This window comes from Pongo abelii, chromosome 1, assembly GCF_028885655.2.
Source record: "Pongo abelii isolate AG06213 chromosome 1, NHGRI_mPonAbe1-v2.0_pri, whole genome shotgun sequence".
NCBI classification, from domain to species: domain Eukaryota; kingdom Metazoa; phylum Chordata; class Mammalia; order Primates; family Hominidae; genus Pongo; species Pongo abelii.
Window position 1 is genome coordinate 41,430,700 of NC_071985.2, and position 19,178 is coordinate 41,449,877.

The 19,178-nt window shown below is 47.4% G+C and overlaps 1 protein-coding gene across 2 annotated transcripts in view; it reads left to right on the forward strand.

Annotated features, from left to right (window-relative positions):
- PLXNA2 (plexin A2) overlaps positions 1-19,178 on the forward strand; it is a 219,783-nt gene that overhangs the window by 156,441 nt on the left and 44,164 nt on the right. For both annotated transcript variants that reach the window (XM_002809516.6, XM_009238345.4), the window contains 3 exons: positions 2,955-3,155; positions 4,996-5,092; positions 7,996-8,186. In XM_002809516.6, the coding sequence (XP_002809562.2) occupies positions 2,955-3,155; positions 4,996-5,092; positions 7,996-8,186 (489 nt within the window). The remainder of the gene's footprint in view (positions 1-2,954; positions 3,156-4,995; positions 5,093-7,995; positions 8,187-19,178) is intronic.

Genomic DNA, 19,178 nt, shown 5'->3' on the forward strand with positions numbered 1-19,178 from the left:
CCTGAGAGCAATTGCCAAATAAAGAAACAAAGCATAAGACATTCTTTTTCTACTAGGGCAATCTTGGGGCCTAGTTCAGCATTTGGGAAGACCCTAATTGTTACCCTTAAATTTGATTCTAAAAAGTCTGAAACAGCAGACCATGGGAAATTTCCTAAAATTCTAGAATCCCTTAAAAAAAAACTCATATAATAGTACTCATAAAGTCTACTCATGATTCTCCAACCTCCAGGCTGGACTGGACTTAGCCCAGCCTAAAAGATGAAAGTGTGTGTGTGTGTTACATATAGGTAACATATGTGTTATATATAGGTATTACACATAACATCTATATAAAATTATACTTTTTCTGATCCACATTAAAAGGATTCAACAATCTTTTTTTACTAACCCCAGACATCATACTTCCAAAAGCACATCTTTAAGATCCTGCTACTGAAATTTGAATTTGTTGTCTAAGCTCATTAGAGATGAAAAACAACTGCTCATCATTTACAATTCATCAGCTGGTTTGGAGTAAGAAAATCTCTCTCTCTTTCTCTCTGTCTCTCTGTCTGTCTGTCTGTCTCTCTCTCACAAACACACACACACACACACACACACACAGAGAGACAGCGAGAAAGACCATTATACCCCAGCCTTATTTCTAACTTAAATTCTAACATTAGATTTGATGCAGATTTTTTAGCTGCTAACAGGAAGTGTTATCTCCTTTTCTATGAGATGCCTGGGCTTCCCTAAAGTGGTGCTCATCTTTTTTTTTTTTTTTGGCTATAAATATATGAAAGAGTCTGTCAAGAGTGCCTGCAGGGAATGAAAGTAAAAGTGCAGTAAAGAGCAAGTTTATGAGTTGGCAGCTTGAGTGACTGGCTCCTAAACAGGGACCCATCTGTTCTGGGGTTGCCTTGTGATTCTCTCTCGTGGAGGCCCTGCCTGCCTGGAGTCCTCACATGCAGGTGGCCAGCTGACAAGGGATGACACTGGTGAGCCTGCAGGTGTGTCCAGACCCTCTTAGGCAGGTTTCTGTGCAGAATTTCCCCCAGATCCGGCTCTTCATAAATTGTCAGTAGTAAATCGTCCTTAGTAAATGTGGACATGCCACTTTAGAAATCGTGTGACTTCGAAACCCATGACTATTTCCAACTCCAGCTTTTGAGAACCAAATGCCTTCTCAAGTCTCTTCAAGCCCAGAAGGCAGGCTTTACCTCATCTCTAAAGAATCTACAAAGTTGGAGCTAAAAAACAAACGATTTTTTCACAGGTTGCTTTATTTTATTTTCTATTTACCCTGCCACAAGCAATGACTGTGTCCATTACATGTCAAGCACTGGAGAAAGGCTGGGGAGATGGAGGTGGGTAAGATGTAGCCTAATCCTCAAGTGAGGAAAGCAAATCAAGAAATTGTAATTCTATGGGTCAAAAGCAATCATGGGTGAATATTCATAACCCATCCTGAAGCCAGTGCAGGGACAGGGTCAGGGACGGCCTTGCAGAGAAGAAACTGGGCTGAGTTTGAAGGCTGATTAAGAGGTAATCAATTATTAATTCTCAGAGAAGGTGATGATTAAAAAAACCAAAAAAGTAAAAGAAGAGGTAATCAACTAAAAGAGGGGCTGAAGCAGGGCAGCAGCAGGAGAAAGACAGGCAGGAGTGAGTATTTCTAATAGACGGAAAAGCATGTTCAAAGGGCCAGAGGCAGATCCTGTAAGGGAGACGGCATCTCAGAGTTAACCATACATTCTTTATGGCTGGACTATTATGTGCAAGAACCACAGAGTTCAGAGGGAGGTAGGCAAGGGCCAGATGCTGAACGGCTTGCAAGTGGAGCCCAGAGAAAAGAGGCAACAGCCTGAGCCACGCCGTGACAAGAGGCAGCCACAGGAGATTCCCTGTGTGAGGCTGTGCCAGCATTGCACAAGGCTTCTTAATTATTGCATTTGCCATTAGGAGGACAATATTTTTGTCATTGAACACATCCTACACCTTGTAGGAAGTCCAGCAATCCTGGCCCCTGGCATCAATGCCAGTAACACCCTCTGCAGGCCCTGTAGCAGCATCAGCCGCCAGACATTCCCAGAAGTTCCTCCTAAGAACCACTGACCAGGAGAAGGGGACAGAGAAAGGGGAGCCTCCTGTGAGAATTTCCCTAGTGATTCCCTGTGGAGGTGGTTCCCACATCATCACTGCCAGGGGCTACCGGGCTCATCTTCCCGAGGAGAGAAGGAGAAAGAGGAGATTGGCACAGTGGGGTGGCCCTTTGACCTCTGGTGGAGAATCAGCATCTAGGGATGGAGCTCCAGAAAATCAATCTCTCTTTCTCACCGTCTCTCTCTCATGGTCCTTCCCAAAGCCCCTCCCTACCAAGACTTTCTTTTTTGGTTTTGTTTTCCAAAGCAACATGGCATTCACGCAGGGCCTGGTAATGAAATGAGATTAAAAAAAAAAAAAAACAGAGCAAGTGTTTAGAGTATTGCTGGGAGGGCTTGATCCACCTCCTGGAAAGCCCAGCTCAGTCAGGGCTGGGAAGCTGAAGCTGCTGATAACGGATGCCCCGGGCATCGGCATCGGACAATGCAAGGGGCCGAGTATCTGGAGCTGGGAAACGAGATGAAACCCAGAGGTAGGGGTGCCACGTTGGGGACAGGGACACATGGAGGCTCTTTTATCCAGTGTCTCAGGAGATAAAATCCACAGCTTGCCTCACTGTGCTTGAAAATTAATTCCTGAATTGTAACACACACAGCAGATACAGGACAACTTGTGGGACGGGGATGACAATATCAAAGCCCAGCAGCTAAGAGCGATTCCATTTTCCCTGCCCATTCCACGGGCCTTACGTGAGGTAATATCCTGCTCTTGGGCAGCCCACCTCATACAAGAGGGGCCTGCCTGTCCCAGACGTGTAGGACAGCATGAACAGGGGACAGATAGAGCCTCTTCATTTGTTCCCCCAGGACTGTCCCCAGCTGGTGCCCACAGAGGAGATCTTGATTCCAGTTGGGGAGGTAAAGCCAATCACTCTTAAGGCTCGAAACCTGCCCCAGCCGCAGTCCGGCCAGCGAGGCTATGAGTGTGTCCTCAACATACAAGGAGCCATCCACCGGGTCCCAGCCCTGCGCTTCAACAGCTCCAGCGTTCAATGCCAGAACAGCTCGGTAAGAGAACTCAGGCTGGGCCCTGCCTGGAGCGGGGCTTCCTTTCACACTCGTGCTGGAGCCTCAGTGTGGCCAGCCCTGGCTTCCGGAGCCTTCCAGGTTCACAGGCTGAGCCTACATCCCCAGGGATGCAGGAGCCAGCCAGCACCCCAGCCACTCAGCCAGAGCAGGGCAGGTGACTGGTGCCAGAGGAGACAGTTCCGTGAGGACCCTAATGGCAGACACTGAGATCTTTGTGCCCTTTCTGAACTTGATTTTTCAAATTTTAAATTTTTTTATTTTTAATTTGTGTGAGTACACAGTAGGTGTATGTATTTATGGGCTACATGAGATGTTTTGATACAGGCGTGCAATGTCAAAGAATCACATCATGGACCTTTCTGAAGTTGAAAGAGCACCTCTTTGTCTTCAGTGAAACTTGAACCAGAGGGAGTCAACTACACCCTACACCCCATTCCACATCCCCGTTCAGGGAGTGAATAACCGGGAGGGTGCTCCACAGGCGAAAGCTGGAGAAGAGAGGGACAGGAAGTGAGATGGGAGGAGGGGAGGTAGGAGGGGAGGGGTAGGAGGAAGCAGTGAATTTCAGGAGCAGCAAGGGTTAAACCAATCCTGAATGGCAGACAGAGTGTGAGGTGTTTAATTATAATACTAACCCCAAGAAGATCTTTTTATCTGCCAGCTCCCTGTCTCTGACTGTGGGGGGTCAGCTGGAGATGCGGGAGGGGAGGATGTGACAAAGGTGTTGAGGGAAGCTAATTCGCCTGGGAGAGATAAAGGGAATCTGGGCCTCTTATCAGGGAGCTGTCAGATTCCCAGGTCACAGGCTCTTGATAGAATTTGTAATCGGTGGAAGGCCGCCAAGCGCAAGGGGAAGGCAGGATGAGAAAGAAACGGGACACAACAAAGGGAGGCAGGGGGCAGGGGAGGGCAGGAGCGGAAGGCTGACAGTGACATGCCCTTCAGAGCTGAAGAGTGGGGGGTCGGGGAGATGCCCCCGAGGTCTCTTTCACAGGGTGCCAGGACTGGCCACCCAGGGGTGTTATTTCTGAAGTGTGAAGGGCCTAAATGTCTTCTGTGGGATCAGCACAAGAGAGAAAGTCATAGACTCCTGGCCACAGCTAGAGGACTTTAATGGTAGGGCTGATGAGATCTGTGTCCAGAAAGCTGTGAGCACTTCTCCCTAGTGGACCGTTGGCTAAAGTAAGGCTCATGTGGAAATAGAGGGCCACGGCAGGGGTTGGCCAGATGACTGCTCGATGAGACTCTCGGCCTGGCCTTACAAGAGTAGTAAGAGGGCATTAGCTCTGCCTCTGGAGACATATGGACTTTTTAGGGAGACACGTGAAAAGAGGCACAGCAGATCCTGGAAAGTGCCAGTGCAAGACGGAAAGTGGCAACACCAGGGGATGGACAATTTGGGGCAGATCTGCAGGGTGGTGGGAGAGGACTCTCGGGGAAAGTAGAGCTGAGCTGGGCTAGAAGAATACGGGTGGGTTTAAAGGATGGAGGTTATAGGGAGAGGGTTGCATTCCTTATGAGATAGGAACTCAACAAAGACAGAGAGGGGCTTAAGAAGATGTGTTTGGAGAAAGGTAGATTCAAAGCTTTCCACAGGAGAGCAGTGGAGGAGAAAGCTGGAGGAGTCAGTCTGCATCTGATTATGCAGGGCACTGAATGCCAAGCTAGGAGGCTTGGGTGGGATTCTCTTGGCATTAGTGATTGGGATTCAGGGAAAGGGTGTCATAATAATCTGAGCAGCACGCAGGGTTTGCCTGCATCCCTGACCCCTGTGATAGAGAGCCACATGAGCCCCGTGCCTCTGCCCATCTCCCTATAGTACCAGTATGATGGCATGGACATCAGCAATCTGGCCGTGGATTTCGCTGTGGTGTGGAATGGCAATTTCATCATTGACAACCCTCAGGACCTGAAAGGTAAGCGGCTACTTCCAGGTAGAAGTTTGATCTTTTCACGACCCCAGGAAAGACTGGGGCTAGAGGGATCAGAGCCAACCAGCCGCTGTGCCATGAATAATACACTCCCTCTGTCAGCGGAACTCTTCAGAGGATCCTAAAGCAACATTTGGAGCCATCAAAGGAGTCCTGTTGGGAGCCCTGTTTTATTACAACCAGAGCATCCGCCGGGCGGCCGCCGGCCCATCCACGCTATTATTCTTTGGCTCCTGCAGGCTTTGAAGTGTCTGTGGAACCTGACCTAGGAGAACAGCAGGCAGGAATGTCCGGCTAGTTTCCCTGGAAATGGAGATATTGTTTCCAGTCAGGCTCTTGTTCCCCTGTCCTTGGCCCTGGTCACGATCACTGCACAAAGAGGGTTTTTAAGGCTGCTCTCATGTTCCTGAGGTGGGCAGGAGAGAGCAGCATGCAGAGTCCAGCTCACATCGGGAGCAAAGAATTCAGGAAGGGGATCTGGCTGAAGAAGGAGGGGTGCTCCATGAGGGTGACCCTTATTCATTGTCCTATAAACCCATGTCGAGCTCCTCCCATGTGCCAGTTAGGCCCGACCCTCAGTGCAGCAAATGCCAAGATTCCACCCTGCTCTCGAGAATGATAAAAGTGACTCCAATATGATGAGCACTCGTGATGGGTAGACACTCACTAAGTAATTTATTAGAGATTATTTTCCTTAAGCATCACAATAACTCTGAGAGGTATGTACTATTATTATTCTCATTTTCTAGATGAGGAAACTGAGACCCAAAGAGATTAAGAAATGGGCCACGAGTCAGATAGTAAGAGCTGGGATTGGAACCAAGACAGTCTAATTTCAGAGCTCGCAAACTGAGCCACATCACTGTGAGGATCTGCTACTTAGGCCACTGTAGGATTTAAACTCCTTCCCCCCTGGAATATATTCCTACCCCCCACCCTCCTCCTACCCTCAGCCACAAGCCTTGCCACATTTCAAGTAGCTAGGGTTGTTACAAGCCTCTGCTTCCACCTGACAGGTCAGCCAATGGAGATGGGGTAGGGGGCAAGGCCATAGCAGGGGCTGCAAGTTTTTCAGCATCTTTAGGGCTGTAGCTCCCTGTCCCAAGTGCTGCCATTAAAATCGAGGCTACTTAGACTGGGAGAAAGGAACTGAGCCAGGAGGATTATTTTTTTCCATTTCTCCTCATACCCAGGCCAAACTTTCTCACTGCTAAAACATAGGAGACACTTTCCCTGCTGGGGATCTGGGCTTAGATCCCAGAGATTGCCTTAGCACCTGGAGCTTAGAGAGCAGCCACATCCGAGCTGTTGCATCAGAAACTCTACTTGTGACTCTCGCAATGTTGAAGAAGCTCTGAGAGTGCACAGACAGCGTTGTCTTCACATTCGTATCACCTCCACCCACCAGCCTGAGTGTCACTGCCGGCTGTGCGTTGGGCTGGGTGGAGAGGACCACACCGTTTAAAGACTCAGAATCCAGCAAAGCGGGGTTCACCTGCTGGCTCTTTCACTTTCAGCTGTGTGAACTCAGATGAATGACTGTTCCCCTTTACATCCAGTGTCCTTATCTGTGAAGCGGAGGGAAGGATGCCCACTTCTCAGGGTCAACATGAGGATCAAATGAGCTCATGGGTATGAACCATGTGGTACCTATTTATAGATGCTCAGTGTGTACTCATTCATTTTAAGATTCCCATTTCCTGCCCTCTACCTTACAAAGCGATAAGCATGAGAGTATTTAAATATAGGCCCTGCAGCTGGGACTAAAGGATGCTGGACATAGCAGAGGAACAGGATGAGGACCTATGGGAAGAATTTTAAAATTACCCTTTCCCTGGGGCATGTATCTCACTTCCAGCAACAGCATACCACCTGGTCCTGAAAGCTTACATGTGCTTGACCAAAAGAGTGGAAAAATGACTTTTGTGTGTTTTGCTTTTGGAGAATTGTACTTGTAACTCAAAGTCTCAGCAGGCAAGGAGCTAAGACCAGGTTCCTGAACCTGAAGCACAGTTCCACTAATTCGCTGGTTATACTAGCACTTTTAAGTCAGCAGGAGACAAAAGCAAAGACAAAGGGTTTGCACACTCCAAATGTTACCATTTGGGCTGGGAACAGACTGTGTCACCCCCTTTTTTTTTTTAATCAGCAATGCTTCCCTCACTGCTAGCCACCTGGCCTTTCTTTAACCCCAAGCTGACTCCTGTCTCAAACCCATGCAATTTCCAGTTTGCCAGACAAGATTCCTCTCTTCTCAGGACCTACCATTTAGCAGCACAGCAAGTTGGAGTTTGAAGACTCCAGTTTGGGGCTAAGTTCTAAGAGTCATTATCTCTCTCTGAGCCTCATTTTTCCTTTAATGGAGGAAAGCAGCCCTTACCTCCTGTGTGAGGACCATATGTGAGAGTGGAGAATAAGAGAGATGGCAGCATAAGAATATAGCACGAGTTCAAAGAAAAGATAATAAACATATATAGGGCATCAGATATGTTACAGGCACTGTGCTAAGCACTTAATATACAGTATCTTATTCCAACCTCACAAAAAAACAATGATTATCTTCATGTTAGAGATTAGGTAAGTGAGGTTCAAGGAGGTGGAATCCTCTCTCACATTGCTGGGAAGTAGCGAAGCCACAATTAAAGCCCTAATCGGATTCAATCTAGAGCCAGAATTCTTCAATAATATTATTCTTCCTAGTGCCCTTAAGTGACTGGTAAGAGGCTCAATTTACTAATTCCTCAGTCATTCTTGCAATGATAATGATGATCAGTGGTGTTATCCATGGCGGGGAAGAGTTTCTATCATTTCTATCACACCTGCAAGAGGAGGGCGCATTGTGAGCAGCCCTTTCTGGTTTCATCTGTGACCACCTGCTCTCTTTGCAGTCCATCTCTACAAGTGTGCAGCCCAGCGGGAGAGCTGCGGCCTCTGCCTCAAGGCCGACCGGAAGTTTGAGTGTGGCTGGTGCAGCGGCGAGCGCAGGTGCACCCTCCACCAGCACTGTACCAGCCCCTCCAGCCCCTGGCTCGACTGGTCCAGCCACAATGTCAAGTGCTCCAACCCTCAAATCACAGAGGTAAGTCCTCCAAGTCCCTAGAGCAGGAAGGGGCGGCCAAGAGCTGACCCCAAGACAGTGGGAGAGGAGTGCAAATTGAGACTCTGTGGACAAATTATTGGCGTAGAGTGAGTTTAATGTGGGGGGGTGTAGGAAACCTCTCGCGTGTGTCTTGACGGCCCCTGTCTAGGTATAAGAGGTAAGTGTATGGAAGCGCATCCTCATGCCTGCACATGAATGTACAAGCGCATTGGTGTGCACGTGCACACGACAAGGGAGGCAGAGCCAGCCCAGTCTCCCTGCCAGGCTGGCTGAGCCAAGCGAGGAGGAGAAATTGGCTCCATGGTGGGTGAACATTTCAGAAAACAGGTTTAGCTTTTCTCAGCAGAAATGTGATTTCAGGAGCCGCAATTAGCTCAGAGTTGCAAAGCTGAAAATGGAAGAAGAGAGTAAAGGCAGGCACTACATTAGCCACCGTGCCATTTCCCAGGATTTACTCCCTGTCCCAATTTTTTCATGCATTTTAATGGAAAGAAAAGGAAGTTAATTATCCTGGGGAAAAAATGATGTTTCCAAAATAGCAAATTTGAAAGGAAGATGAATAGATGATGTGGATGAAAATGCAATTGCTTGGGTTTCAAATGGCCTGGGAGAGGAGTCGCTGTATTTAACTTTGGTTGTGTTCTGTGCTCCCTCTTCACTGCTCCCTAGTCTGTAACTGTCACTCATGCTTTGAAACTAACTGCACTTCCCTGATGGTGGCTAGGAATAAAGGCCCAGGCAGGTACTCAGTGGTCTGCATGTTTAAGAAAGGAGGAAGAGGCTGCTCCTTTTCTGCCTCTTCCCTGAGCTGCTGCACCATCCTTTTCCCTGCTTCGTTTTCCATGCTGGCCAAGGAAAGCAACTCTGGTCCTCACCTATATCACAGAACATTGGGAAACTTCTAGAACATCTCTATGATTATATCAAAACCCCAGATCAGTTTTAAAAAGAAACCCTCAAGATAGAATGGGTGCTGCTAACCTACAGATAGGTTATTGAAGAGGTAGAAATTATTTATTTAATGTGCGTAAATTACATTTAATCCTCACAACCACCATGGGAAATAAGTATTCTCACCCCCACTGTACAGATGAAGAAATGAGGCTCAGAGAAACTGAGTGACATGCCCAAGTTTATACCGCTGATAAGTGGCAGAGCCAGTATTTGAACTCATATTTAATTATAAAACCATTTTTAAATTCTTTACAGTATTCCCAAGTAACATAAAAGAAGAAGTGGTGCTTCCCCTGCCTTAATATCCAGACCTTTCCTAGACCAGATAGATGCAATCCATCCACAAGACAGCATATCCCCGACAATGCAGGGCTGTCGGTGGGAGAGCGCTTACTGCATCCAGGCCCTCATTCATCTGTGCAGAGAGGAGTTAGGAGAGCGCAGACACTGCCTTTCAAAGACAGAGCTGCTTCAATCCCATTTTATTCTTGATTGTGACCAGGGATGGTGCCTCCTGACTTTCTCCTGTGTCTTTATGTCTCTGGAAGAGAATGTTTGCAGGGGCTGCTGGCGGTGCCCCAGCCTCTGCCCTCGGACAGCTAGCTTCCTGAGCTGCTCAGGGCTCCGTGCCTTCCCCCTGATTCGAGTGATTTCCGGCCGCTGCTGGCCTGAGCACTTGCACTGTTTTGTAATTCTTGCTGCTGCAGTTGTCAGTCTCTACATCTGTGGGCACCCGTGGTGTGGGGGAGCTTAAATTAGTCAGACTTGCTTCTATCAGCACCACCCGCCTCTGCCAGCCCCAGCAGCTGCACCATCCACTCCCCAACTGGCTGGGGCCCCTTTCCAGCTGAAGGCAAGCTTCTCACTGGGAAACCTCTGCCTCAGCCGCCCCTGCTCGCTGACCGGGGGCTGACGGGCTGCTCTGTTCATAGAGGACACCCAGGCTACACGAGGCTAATTAACCCCCTGAGGTAATTAGGCTGTAATTGATTTTCCCAGTGAACATATCAGCAGGCATTGGAGGCCCCAATCTCCTGCTGGTACTTTTCAAGTCAAGGCTGTTGTGAAATGAAGGAGCATCTTTGGAGAGAGACAAATCCATGCTGTGTCCCAAGCCACTCGGGGGACATCACTCTGAACAGGACATGGAGGAGGGAGCATCCAGGCCTGGAATGTTGTGTTCATGATTATCTGGAATATTTTCTTTCATTTCATTATTTTCATTTCAATATTTTTTTCTTTTCATTTTCTCCCACCCCTACCCCGTCCTCCTTTCCCTGTAAAAGTCATTGTCTCTTTCTTTAACTTTTCATTCTTGAAATAATTTTAGACTTATAAAAAAGGTACAAAAATAGTACAAAGAACTTTCATATACCCTTCACCCAGATTTCCAAAGTTAACATCTTACATAACCACAGTATAATTATCAAAATCAGGAAATTAGCATGGATACAATAATACCGTCTAATATACATGCCTTATTAACATTCTGCCAATTGTCCCACCGATGTCCTTTTTCTGGTCTAGGATCCAATCCAGGATCCCATGTGGCATTCTATTGTCATGTCTCCTTAGTCCTTTAATCCTCAGTCTTTTTTTGTCTTTTATGACTTTGGTACTGTTGAGAAGTACAGGCTAGTTATTTTGTAGAATGTCCCTCAATTTGGATTTGTCTAATGCTTCCTCATGATGAAATTCAGGTTATATATTTCTTTGGCAAAAGTACCAAAAATACCTGTATGGTACCTATCAAAAGGGCACCTGACACAACTTGAAGGGGATCTCAGAAGCCGAATCTGGGCCATTTGAGCAAGAACATAAAAAATGACAGCCGTGGATTGCACCAATAGAATAAGAATCCATGGTTCTTCCTGAAAAAAAGAAACAAGTAAATAAATAATGGGGGGACAGCTGCAGTGGCTCACGCCTGTAATCCCAGTTCTTTGGGAAGCAGAAGCTGAGAGGATTGCTTGAAGCCAGGAGTTCAAGAGCAGCCTGGGCAACATAGCAGAATCCTGATCTCTAAAAAATAATAATAATAATTCTAAATTTTGCTGGGTGTAGTGGTGCATGCCTGTAGTGCTAGCTACTCGGGAGACTGGGGTGGGAGGATCACTTGATTCCAGAAGTCCAAGGCTAGAGTGAACTATGATCATGGCATTGCACTCCAGCCTGGGCAACAGAGCGAAACCCTCTCTCTTTTTTAACTTTTTTTTTTTTTTTGAGACAGGGTCTCACTCTGTCACCCAGGCTGGACTGCAGTGGCGCAATCTTGGCTCACTGCAACCTCCACCTCCCGGGTTCAAATAATTCTCGTTCCTCAGCCTCCTGAGTAGCTGGGACAACAGGCGTGCACCACCACGCCTGGCTTATTTTTGTATTTTTAGTAGAGGTGGAGTTTGCCATGTGGCCAGGCTGGTCTCAAACTCCTGACCTCAAGTGATCCGCCCACCTTGGCCTGCCAAAGTGCTGGGGTTACAGGCTTGAGTCACCACGCCTGGCCAAGACCCTGTCTCTAAATAAATAAATAGAGAGAAAAGCTGTTCTTTACACTAGAATTCCAACTAAAAAATGTAGAAGGAATTACGGAAATAGAAATCACCATTTGTCAAAGTACACAAGTAATAATTGTTTCAGGCAAAGAATGGTCAATGAACACTAAAATTAGTAGATGAAAGTATGATGAGAAATAGGATATTTACATAACCTTAAGCTACCTTCCCATAAGATACTTGTTAATTATGACAAGAACAATAGTAACTGGGCAGTGAAGAAACGTGGTAGACCTTACCTAAACCAGTTGACGAAAGTAAACAAAGCCAGTAATGGGAAAAATCAACCTCATGTACCTTTCAATAGAATGCTCTGAGAAAGACACAACCTCATTTCTGTGGTGTTTTTGGCAAGAATATGTAATTTGCTAAAAGCAACCTTTAAGGAGATTTTCTTTTCTTTTCTTTTCTTTTTTTTTTTTTTTTTTTTGAGACAGAGACTCACTCTATCGCCCAGGCTGGAGTGCAGTGGTGTGATCTTGGCTCACTACAACCTCTGCCTCCCGGGTTCAAGGGATTCTTCTGCCTCAGCCTCCCGAGTAGCTGGTACTACAGGCACGTGCCACCATGCCCAGCTAATTTTTGTATTTTTAGTAGAGACAGGGTTTCACTATGTTGGCCAGGCTTGTCTCAAACTCCTGACCTCAGGTGATCCGCCCGCCTCAACTTCCCAAAGTGCTGGATTTATAGGCATGAGCCACCGTGCCTGGCCAACTCATTTTCTTTACTTCAGCTTTCTTGGCTAATCCCTTTGCACTGGCATAGATGTTTTCCCCAAACCTCTGAATCATCGGACTTCCATGAGGCCCATACCCTTTTGATGCAGACCTCCTTGTCCCCAGCCTTCATCTTCAGAATGGGTGCCCTCCTTAGTGCAGCCACTCTGTGCAGTAAATAGAAGCCATTTACTACAAAGATCCTTCTTGAAGGATGAAAAGAGAAGGATTCTAAGATGGCCTGTGATGGCAGTTGGGGGTGGCAGAATCTCCAGTCCTGGAAATAAGTGGAAGCTGGAATGGATGCTGTCCTTCCTGGGACAGCAGAGAAATAAATGAGATGATCTCAAAGGAGTTCTACATTAGAAAAAGAAGTGGGCTCACGCTTAGTTAGATAAACAGCTGTGTTATTCCTTAACCCCTCCTTACCCCATCTTCTCCATGGCAACCAGGCCCACCCCGAGGGACCCATCTTTTATGGCAGCTTCATGTAGAACAAGTTGTACAGACTATTGAATTTCACAGTTTGCATAAACTTAAGGTTAGGACCCCCTCAGGACTCACCGTCTGCTCCTCAGCCAGCTCGTGGTGTGATAATGATGCTGTCCCCCATGGGAGGCCTCCTGAGCTGCTCCCATTTCCAGCTGTCATCGTGGGTGTCTGTGCACGTGTCACCTGTTCAACCCTAGGAACAGGAGACATGCAGTGGATTGGAAAGCCCATGAGATGCCTGGCCCGCCACGTTTCCGTTCCCCCAGCCTGTGCTTCAGGACCTGCTGGGACCTCAAAGAGGAGGGTGTTAGGAGCCACAGACTGGGAAGGAAGGCCCAGAGAAAAACATTTCTTAAGGAGCCATGAGTAGGCAGGATCCAGCAGAAAAGGAAGAGACTAAATATTTTCTCAGGAAGATAAACTCAGGGAGGGTAAAGGGATTTTGGAGCTCACATAACAGAGGTCTTCTTCACTCCAAGCGAGTGTATCAGTTTCCTAGGGCTGCCCTAGCAAAGAACGACAAACAGGTGGCTCAAACAACCTGAATGTATTTGGAGGCCTGAACTTCAAGATCAAGTTGTCAGCAGCGTGGGTTCCTTCTGAGCGCTGTGAGGGGTATCTGTTCCAGGTCTCTTTCCTGGCTTCTGGTGGTTGCTGGGAATCTTTGCCATTCCTTGGCTTGTAGAAGCATCAACCTGACCTCTGCCTTCATGTCCACATGGCATTCTATCTCTGTGTGTGTGTCTGTCTCCCTAGTTGTTTTTTTTTTTTAAATAAAGACCCTGTCATATTGGATTAGTGCCCACTCTAATTATCTCATTTTAATACGTTTACCTCTTTAAAGACCCTATATCCAAAGAAGGTGCCATTCTAAGGTACTGAATTAGGTCTTCACCATATGAATTTTGAGGAGACAAGTCAAACCATAAGAGTGAGCATTCTGATCAGAGGTGGGAGATGCCACCATTCCAAATACGTTAATTCACTCATTAAATGAATATTTAATTAATGACTGCTGTATGCCATGAACTACACTGGGCTTGGAAGTTGTCTGTCACATGTATACGTGACTCCTGGTTAAGGAGGCTAGGTTATGCAGCCTCTTCCAGTGTAGCCCCAGCCTATGCTTGAACATTGGCCACCTGGAAGAGGCTGGAAACTGACTGCCCTGCAGGCCGTTGTGCTTCCTCCAAAAGGCCTAGGGCAGACTTGTAATCTCCACCCTCTGCAGTTGTGTCCTATATAGAAGGACTGAAGCAGGGATACAGGTCTTCTGTTAATGAGGACACTAACCTCAGGACCTCAGGCAAGGGACATGAGCAGACCAGCCAACATTCTAATTCTGGGAGTCTTCATGATAATTGCTTCTCTTAAACAAGACTCTCCCATCTGCCAGGCTCTGAGCCTACTCCTTCAAACAACCCTGCAAGATGGCTATTATTATCTTCACTTAAGAGTTGAGGAAACAGTTCTTAGAGAAGTAAAGAATTAGCCCAGTGTCACACACACATCTGGTTAGCAGCAGAGCAGAAGGCCAACTTCCTCCACCACACCATGGTGAGGGGGATGGAGGGCTATTCCTTGGCTATACATTTCCCCACCTCATCCCACCCCAAGAGTACCCAAAGTGTCTCTGCGTGCAGGATCAGAATCCTCTTGGAACTTACCAAGAGATGCCAGACAAATTGGGAACATTGGCTACCCTTTATACTGAGCCTTAAAGTAAACTTCACCTAACTGTCTTCCTAAACATAATGAGGTCCATACTTACTCCTATGAGTGGGAGGAAAAACAAGAAGGGGATATTGGGGTGCATGTGAGCTTGGGGCAGTCACTTCTTGCCTTTCGGGGGAAGTATTATTCTAACCTCTACCCCAGTTATTCCTTGAAGCTATCACATTCAGTTGGGTTGTTTTTTTGGCTATGCCCACCAATGAGATGGCCATTAAGCTAAAGTGCAAGCCGGATTCCCTGGCCTGGCAGCTCTGACCTCTCAAGCATCTCAGCCTAATGGGAGAGGCCAGACAATGGGGCCCAGGTAGTTCACACCTGCAGGCAAGAACAGAGCTCAGGGTGAAGCCAAGGCAATCAGGCTTAAGATGCAGGAAATGAACACCAGAGTTGGTGTGACCAGGAACCCATCACCCTTAAGATGTGAAAGAACATTCCTGTGTGTTCCTGAAGTCACCTGGCACATTGCACCATAAGGCCACATTGATGCCAGGCAGTGGGGGTGTTAGGTTTACAGCTGTTTCTCCATTGAGCACCATGTAGCTTTTACTTTATGAATTTTTCAGCCTCAGTAACTTCTCCAACACCTCCCTAGTCCATGCTGAGGGAATATAAATTCTCTTTAACATTATCTTACGTATCTTAGGTACATGTAACTGAGAAAGAAAATCAATTATAGAAAACCATGTACACTGGCCTCCAAAACCAAGCTCAAATAATTTTTGATACCTTAATAGTTTGAGATGATCCATCACTCCTGCTGGCTCCTGTTCTCCACTTGCACAAATAATTTAAAGTAGATTGGTTTTGCCTGGATTCTCTCAGATGCAAATGCATTTGTGAAACTGTTTGGGAAACTGTGGGACATTTACAAGTATTTATCTGCAAGGCTGCACCAAATCTCTGCAGGAAAGGCCAAAAGCCGCCTGCCCAGGACCAGAGTGGCTCACTGCAAAGTTCCCCACAAATAAATAAATAAGTCAGCCAGCTTTCCTGAGAAACAAGCCGGCACTCTGATCTTTCGTTCGTTTATTTGCAGGCCTCATTAATATAACATCACTGCAACAAACAGCTAACGGGGGATGGTGTCAGGATGAATAATGGAGTTACTCTGCTGAGATAACAATTAGGTTTTGAATGTACTATCAGCTAAGACAGAGCCAGCAAGGATTCACGCCGGGCAGGAGAGCTGGCACCGCCAATGCCATAGATTCCTACAGAGCTCATCAGCTGGGCTCTAGCCTACTGTGAAGAGTGCAGACACAGGTGCACACACACAGCCACACACACATATACTCCAAGTGGAAAAGGATGCCACAATTTGCTTTCTCAGACCCAGCAATCCAGGTGTATTTAGAAGCCAGGAGGGAATGAAAATGTGCAGCCACAAAGTTGGCATCACTGCCCTGTAAAGTCAAAGGAGTGAGAGGATTAGGAAAGAGAGCAGAAGCTGTCAACACATCCTCGACTTGTCCTCACTGGTTGGTCCTGATTAGGGGGCTCCTCAGGGCAGAACCCTCCTGAAATCCCAATCTCAGACACAAAAGCTTTTAATACAGAGTATGAACATCCGCTGAGGATGCTGATGGGACTGAGACCATTCTGGGGTGGCTTCTTTGGCACCTCTTCTCCTTCTGGGAGGCTCTGACATTAGTTTCTCCTGTATCCTTTCACAAATCCAGTGTGGGGGACTGACCACCTGCTGGAAACCATGGTGAGAGCCGTGCAGGCCCATCAGAGGGGCAGCCAATGCCACGCTGGGCAATGTCCACAACAACCACCTCCCCTTCTCGAGTCAGCCTGTCTGGCCCTGCCCTGAGTCCCCACCAAGAACAGTACCCAGAGGCTCCACCTGCATAGGACACTCGTGAAAACAAAGCTACTTTTCCTTTGGACCTCAGCTAACCCAGCTTCCCCCTGGACTTCTTCATCATAAAACAGTCATGAGAAAAATCATAGCTAACTTTCACTGAATGCTTAGCTTGCAACTTAGCTCAGCACCTCCCATATGCCATCTCATTTCGACCTCAAAACAACTGTTTTGAAATAGAAGTTAGTATTGTCATTAGACCCATTTTACAGATGAGGACACTGAAGCACTATGAGGTTTGATAACTTTCTTGAAGTGACATTGAGAATAAGTTTTAGAACTGAAATTTGACCTGCAGCTAGCTACTTGACTCAAGAGCCCCTGTGTTTGAGCAGTGTCAAACCAGTCCTTCATCTCTTTCCTGAGCTCACTTGAACAAATAGAACTGTCGATCTGCAGAGCCAGAGGAGAGAAAGGAGCTGGCACCTAGCTCTTCCTCAAGCCTGCTGCAGAGATGGGAAGAAAGCCAGTAGTCCCCAATCCCAGCATTGTTTGGGGAGACTAGACATGCACAGGAAGAGACAAAGGGGCAAGGGCAAGAAGGGAGTGTGGATATGGCCTGGGTGAGGTCAGAGACGAGTGGGGATGGATGCTGAGAAGTTCAGGGAGCCAGAGAGAGCAGGAGTAAAGGCAGTGACCAGCAAGGCCAACTCCAGAGCTCCTTGGAAAGCAGCAAGGCATGGCCTTAGCCATGTCTTAAGTCCTGGCCATGCACTGCTTGATCTGTACATCTTAAGCCTGCTGCAGAGATGGGAAGAAAGGGAAAGGGGCTGGAGTGCCTAAGCAGACAGAAGTGAAGAGCAGGCCAGGGCATGCGTTCTCATGGTGGGTGACAAAGGATGGGGGTCTCCCCTGGGGCAGTGCTGTGTGAAGGCAAAAAGCAGCGTAGATAAACCTAGCTGGGCTCTGCCACTCACTGTGGAACCTTAAACAAGTTACTTAACCTCTCTGGGACACTATTTCTCATCTGAAAAATGGGAAAGATAATAACACCTCATAGCTTGTTTTGAGCGCTTAGTGGGATAAAATATGTAAAACCCCTGGCACAATTCCTTACTCATTATAAGCACTTAACAAATGTGAAAGCAGCAGCCATCATTCTCAGAATCTTCAATACCTTGGAGCTGAAGCCCTGCTTCTGGCGTCTTTCCCGCTATCTCTATCAGCCCGGAGATACAACCAGAGGAAGATAGGGTCTCTAGAATGGGAACTGGGCTTTGTGAAGCTCCCACCAAGCTCCTCTGCCCCGCTAAGCCCCTACTCTGAAGTTGGCCCCAACCCTGCCATGACAAGGCTCTGCCTGAGGCTGAATCTAGGAACAGCCCGCCTGAGGCTGAATCTAGGAACAGCCCACCTGAGCACTCACTCCCCAGGCTGCCAAGCCCCTGGGCCTTCCAGCACGCCTCCCCGGGGCAGCGCTTCGCATCTCCCCAGCTGTAATTAATCGGCTGCATCTGCTCTCGCCCTTGGGCTGCTTTGTGGCACAGTTCCCTCCAAACTGTTCAATTAGTGACTGCAAGAATGAGGTCGGGTGCAGCATCACAGCGACTGCTTTCCAGGTCATGGCACCCATGGAGGAAAACAAACATGACAGGGTCTGGCAGGAACACAGATTTAGCTGGGGTGCCCTGGCGCTCTCCTGGGTTCAGTTGGGCTGTGCAGCTGTCAAGATGGGGTCTGAGCAGGTGGAGAAGTGACTCCCTAAACCAGAGGTTCCTGGAAGCTTTGAGAGGGCCTCAGCAGAAGATAGGAGTCTGCTACTTAGTCCCCTGCCATCGTCATATGTGCTATGACCTAGGCATGCCTGCCTGATCCCACATCCTGCTGGCCTAGTCTTCCTGGCTTAAGATGTACAGATCAAGAAGTGCATGGCCAGGACTTAAACCAGCCACCTTTATACCTGGGCGTGGTCACTGACTGCTCCTGGGGCAGGGTTTAGGGCTGCTAGCCTGAGCTATCCACCCTAAAGTGTTTCCCTTATTTTCCTTCTGAATCCTGCAAACGATATACACACTTTTTATTCTACAACCAGTCAATAGATATCAGTGCTCTTAAGGCCAAGTAATAACACTTAAAAGTCCCATTAAGATGCAAATACAGCTTTCTGTACTTGCTGTATACAAATACAGAAAGGGAGGAGGGAACAGCTGAATGAAAGGTGCCTAAAATTGGGGAAAGAACCCCAGGGAGGAAAACACAAAAGAACATGGGAAAGATACCAAATGTTTATCCTCCACTGGGTTTTGCCCAGGGCCAGCCTGGTTAATGGCGTGTGTGACAAGCAAAGGAAGTCATCTTCGCAGGCCCTCCTTACTGCACATCAATCAATCAGGCCTTTGCTGAAGGCACGACCCGAGTGTGGGTCACTACACTCTCAAAAGATGCATAGAAATCCGAGAGTCCACAGAAAAGCATCCAAAATGATCAAAGGGTTTAGAAACCAAGATCTTCGGTGAAAAGGCTGGAAGAACTGCAGAAGCAAAGGCCAGGGGTGACTTAATTGCTGTCTTCAGTAGCTAAAAGATGTTTGATGAGGAAGCAGCTGTTCAGTCCTCCATTCGATGAAGAATCAAACCAGAAACTGGCTTAAATTAAAGCAAGGGAGATTGCAGGAAGAGCTGTTTAATGATCCCGATGTTAAAATACTACATCACTC